This window comes from Bison bison, unplaced genomic scaffold (assembly GCF_000754665.1).
Source record: "Bison bison bison isolate TAMUID 2011002044 unplaced genomic scaffold, Bison_UMD1.0 scf7180017864037, whole genome shotgun sequence".
Classification (NCBI taxonomy): Eukaryota; Metazoa; Chordata; class Mammalia; order Artiodactyla; family Bovidae; genus Bison; species Bison bison.
In genome coordinates, this window is record NW_011494609.1 from 13077649 (window position 1) to 13088379 (window position 10731).

The following is a 10731-nucleotide window of genomic DNA, read 5'->3' on the forward strand; positions in this document are numbered from 1 at the left end:
TTTGTCACAGCTTTCCTTACAAGGAGCAAGGGTCTTTTAATTCCATGGCGGCAATAACCTCCACAGTGATTTTGGAACCCAAGGAAAGAAAATCTGTCACTGCTTCCACTTCCCCCACCTTGTATTTGCCATGAAGTGATGGGACTATATACCATGATATTAGTTTTTGAAGTGTTGCATTTCAAGCCAGCTTTTTCATCCTCCTCTTTCACCTTCATTAAGAGGCTCTTTAATTCCTCTTCACTTTCTGCCACTAGAATGGTATCATCTGCATACTGAGGTTGTTGATATTTCGGCAATCTTGATTACAGCTTGTGATTCATCTAGTCCAGCATTTCACATAATGTACTCTGCATATATTAATAAGTGAAAGAAGTAGGGTAACAATACACAGCCTTGAAGTACTCCATTCTCATTTTTGAACCAGTCAATTGTTCCATGGCCAGTTAAAACTGTTGCTTCTTGACCCACACATAGGTTTCTCAGGATACAGGTAAGGTGGTCTGGTACTCCCATCTCTTTAAGAATTTACCACATTTTGTTGTGATTCACATAGTCAAAGGATTTAGTGTAGTCAATGAAGCAGAAGTAGGTATTTTTCTGGAACACCTTTGCTTTCCCTATGATCTAATGAATGTTCTCAATTTGATTGATCTCTAGTACCTCTGTCTCTTGGAAACCCAAATCGTACATCTGGAAGACCTTGGTTCACATACTTCTGAAGCCTAGCTTGAAGGATTTTGAGCATAACCTCGTTAGCATGTGAAACGAATGCAGTTGTACAGTAGTTTGAACATTCTTTGGCATTGCCCTTTGGGATTGGAATGAAAACTGACCTTTTCCAGTCCTGTGACCACTGCTGTGCTGTGTTGCTGTGCTTAGTCCCTCAGTCGTGTCTACTCTTGACCACCCCATGCTCAGTAGCCTGCCAGGCTCCTTCGTCCATGGGGATTCTCCAGGCAAGAATACTGGAATGGGTTGCCATGCCCTCTTCCAGGGGATTTTCCAACCCAGGGATCAAACCCAGGTCTCCCACATTGCAGGTGGATTCTTTACCAGCTGAGCCACAAGGGAAGCCTGAGAATACTGGAGTGGGTAGCCTATCCCTTCTCCAGGGGAATTTTCTGACCCAGGAATCAAACTGGGGTCTCCTGCATTGCAGGCATATTCTTTACCAGCTGGGAGGCCACTGCTGAGTTTTCCAAATTTGCTGATATATTGAGTGCAGCACCTTAACAGCATCATCTTTTAGGATTTTAAATAGCTCAGATGGAATTTCATCACCTCCAGTAGCTTTGTTTGTAGTAATGTATTCTGGACTTCATACTCTAGGATGTCCAGCTCAGAAAGAGGGAGCACACCATCATGGTTTCTTGGGTCATTAAGATCTTAATTGTACAGTTCTTCTTTTTATTCTTGCCATCTCTTCTTAATCTCTCCTGCTTCTTTTGGTCCTTGCTGTTTCTGTCCTTTATTATACCCACCCCTGCATGAAAATTTCCCTTGATATGTCCAATTTTCTTGAAGAGATTTTTAGTCTTTCCCATTCTATTGTCTCCCCCTATTTTTGTTCTTATTCATTTAAGAAGGCCTTCTTATCTCTCCTTGCTATTCTCTGCAACTCTGAATTCAGTTTGGTATATCTATCCCTCTCTCCCTTGCTTTTTGCTTTTCTTCTTTCCTCAGGTATTTGTAAAGCCTCCTCATACAACCACTTTGCCTTTTTGCATTTCTTTTTCTTGGGGATGGTTTTGGTCACTGACTTCTGTACAGTTATGAACTTCTGTCCATAGTTCTTCAGGCACTCTGTCTACCAGATCTAATCCCTTGAATCTATTTGTCACCTCCATTGTAAAATCATAAGGGATTTGATTTGGGTCATATCTGAACGGCCTAGTGGTTTCCCCTACTTTCTTCAATTTAAGCCTGAATTTTGCAATAAGTAGTTTATGGTCTGAGCCACATTTAGTGCCAAGATCTTGTTTTCACTGACTGTATAGAGATTCTCCACTTTTGGCTGCAAAGAACATAGTCAATCTGAATTTGATATTGACCATCTGATGATGTCCATTTGTAGAGTCACATCTAGTGTTGTTGGCAAAGTGTATATGCTATGATCAGCCTGTTCTCTTGACAAAAACTCTGTTAGCCTTTGCCCTGCTTTATTTTGTACCCCAAGGCAAAATTTGCATGTTAATCTGGGTATCTCATGACTTCCTACTTTTGCATTCCAATCCCTTATTTTTTTTAATAAATTTATTTATTTTAATTGGAGGTTAATTACTTTACAATATTGTATTGGTTTTGCCGTACATCAACATGAATCCGCCATGGGTATGTGATGAAAAGGACACCTTTTTTGAGTGTTAGTTCTGGAAGGTGTTGTAGGTCTTCATAGCACTTGTCAACTTCAGCTCAGCATCAGTTGTTGAGGTATAGATTTGGATCACTGTGATGTTGAACGGTTTGCTTGAAAAAAAAACCAAGATCATTCTGTTGTTTTTGAGATTGCACCCAAGTACTGTATTTTAGACTCTCTTATTGGGCTTCCATGGTAGTTCAGTTGGTAAAGAATCTGCCTGCGGTGCAGGAGACCCTGATTCGATTCCTGGGTTGGGAAGATCACCTGGAGAAGGGATAGGCTACCCACTCCAGTATTCTTGGGCTTCCCTGGTGGCTCAGATAGTAAAGAATCCTCCTGCAATGTTGGAGATCTAGGTTTGATCCCTGGGTTGGGAAGATCCCCTGGAGGAGGTCATGACCACCCACTCCCGTATTCTTGCCTGGAGAATCCCCATGGACAGAGGAGCCTGGCAGGCTGCAGTCCATGGGGTCACAAAAAGTCAGACATGACTGAGCAACTAAGCACACAGTACATTGACTGTGAGGGATACTCCATTTCTTCTAAAGGATTGTTGCCCACAGTAGGCAATATAATGGTCATGTGAATTAAACTCACCCATTCCCATCCATTTTAGTTCATTTAGTTCTAAGATGTCAGTGTTCAATCTTGCCATCTCCTGCTTGACCACATCCAATTCATGGACCTAACATTCCAGGTGCCTATACAGCATTGGAGAAGGCAATGGCACCCCACTCCAGTACTCTTGCCTGGCAAATCCCATGGACAAAAGAGCCTGGTGGGCTGCAGTCTATGGGTCGCTAAGAGTCAGATATGACTGAGCGACTTCAGTTTTACTTTTCACTTTCATGCATTGGAGAAGGAAATGGCAACCCACTCCAGTGTTCTTGCCTGGAGAATCCCAGGGACGGGGGAGCCTGGTGGGCTGCCGTCTACAGGGTTGCACAGAGTCGGACACGACTGAAGTGACTTAGTGTTAGCATGCAGCATTATTCTTTACTGCATTGGATTTTACTTTGACCTAGTGGTGACACATCCACAACTGAGTGTTGTTTCTGCTTTGGCCCAGCCTTTTCATTCTTCCTGGAGCTATTTCTCCACTCATCCTCATAGCATACCTACTGATCTGGGTGGGGATGTGGGGGTGGGGGCTCATCTTCAGGTGTCATATATTTTTGCCTTTTCATACTATTCATGGATTTCTTGAGGCAAAAACACTAACGGGATTTGCCATTCCCTTCTCCAGTGAAACACATTTTGCCAGAATTCTCCACTATGACCTGTCCATCTTGGGTGGCCCTGGATGGCCTGGCTCATAGCTTCATTGAGTTACACAAGGCTGTGACCCATGTGATCATTTTGGTTAGCTTTCTGTGATTTTTGTTTTCATTCCAAAGGCAGTGGTATTGTAGTTCTTGCTTATTCTGTCTGCCTTCTGATGGATGAGGATAAGAGGTAAGCTTCTTGATGGGAGACACTGACTGTGGGGAAAACTGGGTCTTACTCTGGTAGAGGAGACGAATAGATTCAAGGGATTAGATATGGGAGACAGAGTGCCTGAAGAACTATGGACAGCACTTCATAACATTGTACAGGAGGTGGTGACCAAAACCATCTCAAAGAAAAAGAAATGCCAAGAAGGAAAAATGGTTGTCTGAGGAGGCCTTATAAATAGCTGAGAAAAGAAGAGAAACAAAAGGCAAAGGAGAAACAGAAAGATATACCCAACTGAATGCATAGTTCTAGAGAATAGCAAGGAGACAGCAGAAAACTTCTTAAGTGAATAATGCAAAGAAACAGAGGAAAATTATAGAATGGGAAATACTAGTGATCTCTTCAAGCAAATTGGAGATACCAAGGGAACATTTCTTGCAAGGATGGGGCACAATAGTGGACAGAAATGGCAAGGAACTAACAGAAGCAGAAGAGATTAAAAGAGGTGGCAAGAATACACAGAAGAACTATACAAAAAAAGGCCTTAATGACCTAGATAACTACGGTAGTGTGGAAACTCACCTGGACCAGGCATCCTGTAGTGTGAAGTCAAGTAGGCCTTAGGAAGCATTACTACAAACAAAGCTAGTGGAGGTGATGGAATTCCAGTTGAGTTATTTAAAATCCTAAAAAATGATGCTGTTAAAGTACTGTATTCATTATGAAAGCAAATTTAGAAAACTCAGCAATGGCCACAGGGCTGGAAAAATTCAGTTTTCATTCCAATCCTAAAGAAAGCAATGCCAAAGAATATGCCAACTACTGTATAATTGCGCTCATCTCACATCCTCAAGATAATGCTCAAAATCCTTCAAGCTAGGCTTTAACACTACATGAACTGAGAACTTTCAGATATACAAGCTGGATTTAGAAAAGGCAAAGGAACCAGAGATCAAATTGCCAAAATCCATTGGATCACAGAAAAAGGGAATTACAGAAAAAATCTACTCCTGCTTCATTGACTAGGTGAAAGCTTTTGTGTGAATCACAACAAACTGTGGAAAATTCTTCAAGAAATGGAAATACTACACCACCTTTACCTGCCTCCTGAGAAACTGGAGGCCAAGAAGTTCAAGAAGTAACAGTTCAAACTGGACATGGAACAATGTACTAGGGTCCAGATTGGGAAAGGAGTATGTCAAGGCTGTATATTGTCACCCTGCTTATTAAACTTATATACAGAGTACATTATGCAAAAATGCTGGGATAGATGAAGCACAAGCTGGAATCAAGATTCCCAGGAGAAATATCAACAACCTCAGATATGCAGATGATACCACTCTAATGGCAGAAAGCAAAGAGGAATTAAAGGGCCTCTTGATGAGGGTGAAAGAGGAGAGTGAAAAGCTGGCTTAAAATCAACATTGAAAAGACTAATTCATCACTTCATGGCTAATAGAAGGGGAAAAGTGTAGAACCCTTGGCAGATTTCCTTTTCCTAGGCTCCAAAATCAGTGCATACCATGACTACAGCCATGAAATTAAATGATGCTTGCTCCTTGGAAGAAAAGATATGACAAACCTAGTTCAGTTCAGTTCAGTTGCTCAGTCATGTCTGACTCTTTGCAACCCCATGGACTGCAGCACGCCAGGCTTCCCTGTCCATTACCAACTCCTGGCGCCTACTCAAACTCCTGTCCATTGAGTCAATGATGCCATCCAACTATCTCATCCTCTGTCATCCCCTTCTCCTCTCGTCTTCAATCTTTTCCAGCATCAGGGTCCTTCCCAATGAGTCAGTTCTTCACATCAGGTGGCCAAAATATTGGCAATTCAGCTTCAGCATCAGTCCTTCCAATGAATATTCAGAACTGATTTCCTTTAAGATTGACTGGTTGCATCTCATTGCAGTCCAAGGGACTCTCAAGAGTCTTCTCCAACACCACAGTTCAAACCTAGACAGCGTATTAAAAAAGGAGAGACATCACTTTGCCAACAGGGTCCACATAGTCAAAGCTATGGTTTTTCCAGTAGTCACGTAGATGTGAGAGTTGGACCATAGAGAAGGGGCTGAGTGCTAAAGAATTGATGCTTTCAAATTGTGGTGTTGGAAAAGACTTCTGAGAGTCCCTTGGGCAGCAAGAGATCAAACCAGTCAATCCTGAGGGAAATCAACCCTGAATATTCATTTGAAGGACTGATACTGAAGCTAAATCTCTAGTACTTTAGCCACCTGATGCAGAGTTAACTCATTGGAAAACACTCTGATACTGGGACAGATTGAGGTCAAGAGGAAAAGGGAATGACAGAAGATGAGACGGTTTGATGGCATCACTGACTAAATGGACATGAATTGAGCAAACTCAGGGAGATAGTGAAAGACTGGGAAGCCTGGCATGCTGCAGTCCATGGGGCTGCAGAGATTTGGACGCATCTTAATGAAGGAAATGGCAACCCACTCCAGTACTCTTGCCTGGAAAATCCCATGAACGGAGGACCCTGGTAGGCTACAGTCCATGGGGTCGCAAAGAGTCGGACACGACTGAGCGACTTGACTAATACCTGAACAAGAACATACGATCATTTCCTCAGAGGCACTTAAAGACTCTTTCTTGTTTGTTTTAAAGCATCAGACTTCAGTATGCTTCAGTTGTGATGTATGCTATAATCTTACTTTTAATATGTTCCCAGCATTCTAAAGATGCAATGTTTCCCATGTTTATTGGTTTGTTTATTTCTCTTTGGAAAGGAGAACAAGGCAAAACTTGGTAAAACTCTTTAAAATTCCAGAGGGTGATGTGGATAACTGTCATTAATTAATTAACTCAAAGGGGCCTTGTCTTGTGCATTCAAAGAACCAACAACATCTCTGGATAAGTTCCTAGTTATCTGGGGAGTCACTTTATTTATAGCTTACTGTTGGTTTTAATTATAGTCTTGAAACTCAGGAAGCCTGCTCATGGGTAAAGGCCTCTATCTGACAAATTTCTTGCAATGCTGGGTGTACAACAGTATATAGAGTGGATTGTGGAAGCTATGTGGAGAACTGCGCTTGACTTCTCAGGCCAAAGAAAGGTATTCAACAAATGATCTGATTCTGATTAAGTCTCTGATCCTAAAGGATATTAATTTATGTCCATCCAGTCTGGTTATATCTTGACTTATATCTGAAAGGAGAGACTTGAACAATGAGTTGGGACATTTTCCCTGAGCAGTAGTTCTGAGCAGACCAGGCACAGAGTCTTATCTCTTATAGAAAAGGTCTTTCTTTGCTATCACTCTTTTCTGGTCTATGGGTCTAGTGGTCCCAGAGTAAGGATGGCAGATATCTTGGTTTGAGTTCTTCCAGAAGCTAATGCTGAATCAAAGATTTAAATTCAAGTAGCTGAGCTATTTAAAATCCTAAAAGATGATGCTGTTAAAGTGTTGTACTCAATATGCCAGCAAATTTGGAAAAACTCAGCAGTGGCTATAGGACTAGAAAAGGTCAGTTTTCATTCCAATCCCAAAGAAGGGCAATGCCAAAGAATGTTCAAACTACCAAAAATTTTGCTGATTTCACATGCTAACAAAGTTATGCTCAAAATTCTTCAAGCTAGGCTTCAGCAGTATGTGAACTGATAATTTCCAGATATACAATCTGGGTTTTGAAGAAGCAGAGAAACCAGAGATCAAATTGACAACATTCATTGGAGCATGGGGAAAGCAAGGGGGTTCCAGAAAAACAGCTACTTCTGTTTCATTGACTGTGCTAAGCCTTTGACTGTGTGAATCACAACAAACTACGGAAGTTCTTAAAGAGATAGGAGAACCAGACCACCTTACCTGTCTCCTGAGAAACCTGTGTGTGGGTCAAGAAGCACAGTTCGAACTGGACATGGAACAATGGACCGGTTCAAAACTGGGAAGGGAGTATGACAGGGCTGTATATTGTCACCCTGCTTATTTCACTTAGATGCAGAGTACATCATGTGAAATGCTGGGCTAGATGAATTACAAGCTGTAATCAAAATTGCCAGGAGAAATATCAACAACCTAAGATATGCATATGATACCACTCTAGTGACCAAAAGTGAAGAAGAACTAAAGAGCCTTTTGATGAAGCTGAAACAGGAGAGTGAAAAAGCTGGTTTAGAACTCAACATTCAAAAAATGAAGATCATGGCATCTGGTCTCATTAGTTCATGGCAAACAGAAGGGGGAAAAGTAGAGACTGTGACAGATTTAATGTTTTTGGTCTCCAAAATCACTGTGGATGGTGACTGTACCCATGAAATTAAGACACTTGCTCCTTGTAAGGAAACCTAGACTGTATATTAAAAAGGAGAAACATCACTTTGCCATCAAAGGTCAATATAGTCAAAACTATGGTTTATCCAGTAGTCATAAATGGATGTGAGAGCTGGAGCATAAAGAAGGAGTTGAGCCCCGAAGAATAGATGCTTTTGATTTGTGGTACTGGAGAAGACTCTTAGAGTTCCTTGGACCACAAGGAGATCAAACCAGTCAATCCTGAAGGAAATCAACCATGAATATTCATAGGAAAGACTGGTGCTGAAGCTGAAGCTTCAGTACTTTGGCCACCTGATATGAAGAGCTGACTCACTGGAAAAGACTTGATGCTGGGGAAGATTCTGGGAAAGAAGACAAAAGGAGAAAGTGGTGGCAGAATATAAGATGGTTAGATAGCATCACCGACTCAATAGACATGAATTTGAGCAAACTCCAGGAGACAGTGGAAGACAGAGGAGCCTGGTGTGCTGCAGTCCATGGGGTCACAAAGAGTCACACATGACTTAGCAACTGCACAACAACAACAAGAACAACAATTCATCTAGTAGGTATTTCTAGGAAACAACAGTAGAAGAGTGGGGGACTGGGAGAGGGAAGCAGCCAAAAAGGGGTGTGTGATCAAGTCAGGGACTCCACTGTCAGTCAGAGCCACTCCCTGCTGGTCAGCTGTGGGCAGCTGCTCAGAGCACATCTCAGAGGTCTGCCGCCTGAAGGGCAATAGAGATGGGGTGTTATATCCTGCTTACCACTAGCTATTTTTTGAGGGCAGCTGTCTGAAATATGTACATCTTCCCCGACACATTCAGCCTGCTGTTGGCAGGTACAGAGCAGGATTCAGCAACCAGAAAAAGCTCTCAAGCAAAGAGATTCAGGTTCTGCAGCTAAAGTTGGGCAGGTGAACCCTGAACAGGTTAGAGCAGAAGTTACATGGTCAGGGTCCAGATGACAGCAACTAAATAATAGATGCATGTATGTATCTATCAAGGTACAGGTGCCTGAAGGATACACAGAGAAGGGGCAGGCTTCTGCATGATGCAGTGAAATCCCTATGCGCCCCTGTGGTATGTGGTAGTGTTCAGATTTATGTCTTGATATCAAGAGTGTAAGAATTAAATGGTGAGACTAAATGAAAATCTGGTGCCCAAAATTCAAACTTGAAGGAATCAATTTGTCTAAAGCATTAAATGTGTAATTAATGCTATCAGGTTATGGAAATGTAGAGCTGGAAAGAGTACTGCTACTAGGTAATAATAATAGTACATGTTTTGTAAGTGCCAGATACCCTGCCAAGTGTGAATCATGAATTATCTCATTTAGTCTTCACAGGTAGGTAGCATTATCACCTTAATTTTTTTTTAAGTGAGAAAGCTGAGACACAGAGAGACTAAGTCACTTGTCCAGGGCTACACAGCTAAAGAAAATCTGAACCATCCTTATTTGACTTCTCCACTTTGCCAGTGGATGAATGGTATCACACTGGGCAGGGTCCTGTCCAAAGTTGCACTAATTGCTGTAGGCTGGGTTGGCACTAGAATCCGGGTTATGGATCCCTCCATGCTCCCTCCTGGCTTCATTTAATTATACACTAATATTTCACCTCTAGCTGCTCTGTCTGGGTGCTAACAAGGCATCGTGACAGGCGAGTCTGGGAGAAATACCACAGGGGGCTCACCACGTACCTGTTTGCCTTCCATTGCTCCTCTCATCTCCTTGAAGGTTGAAGTGAATTCTCCAATGAAGTCATGTTTGCCATTGGAGTCCCAGTCCCATACTATGCACTGCAACAGAAAAGAAGTAATTTATTTTTTTTTTAAACTTAAGAATGTGTCCACAGCAGCTGAAGGCAATGAAAACTTTCTGGGTCAAAAGTCTAGGACTGCAGCCTGTGGAATGAGGTATGCCTTTGGTTTCCACTGGCTTTACTTAGCATTTTTTGCCATGATCTCCTAGAAGCCCTGTTCTGCAACAGTGACTAATAATTTGCCCATTTTTCAGATAAGGCCAGTAAGACCAAAAGGAGATAAGTGACTTGCCAAAGGTACCACATAGTGAATGAAAAGTCTGGGATTTGAAGGTATGTATCCTGACTCCAACTCTCATGCTTTCCCCACAGCAGAGACTCTGTGGTTTGCAAATGGGACCAGGTGCCTGAGTTCATGCCTGTAGCTTCCACAGTGGCAGCAACGATTTGATTATATGAATCACATTTTGTTTCTCTTTTTTTCTCTGAAGGCAAGAGAGCCAAAAAGTGAGATCATTAATTGTACCCAAGCAAAAAATGGGTGAAAAACAGAGAGGTGAGTTACATTGGTTAAAAAGCAGGCATCCATCACAGTTAAGACACGACCTTCCAACAAGAGGGCTCCACCTAACAGTGCTAATGCTACTTTCTGGGCTCCCAAGTAACACTTTGCAGAGTAATGCAGATTAAATCAATAGCCACCCCTCTGCTTGGTCACATGCTCTTAGATAAAGAGGGAGTCCCATATTTTCTAGTGAGGAGGTTGGACCAGGGTCTCAAGCACTTCAAACGTCACTTCTACATCTTAAACCAGGGATTTACAATCAGGAACCCCAGACCTCAGATAAGATCAAGGGAATAAATGAGACATTTACCTCAGAGGTTTTCCCTGGAATATTGG

The 10731-nt window shown here is 42.1% G+C and overlaps 1 protein-coding gene across 1 annotated transcript in view; it reads right to left on the minus strand.

The window, feature by feature from the left end:
• The window catches only part of CPNE4 (copine IV), a 525574-nt gene that overhangs the window by 43744 nt on the left and 471099 nt on the right, over positions 1-10731 (minus strand). Inside the window, exon 7 of the mRNA XM_010834976.1 lies at positions 9769-9867. Within this exon, the coding sequence (XP_010833278.1) occupies positions 9769-9867 (99 nt within the window). The remainder of the gene's footprint in view (positions 1-9768; positions 9868-10731) is intronic.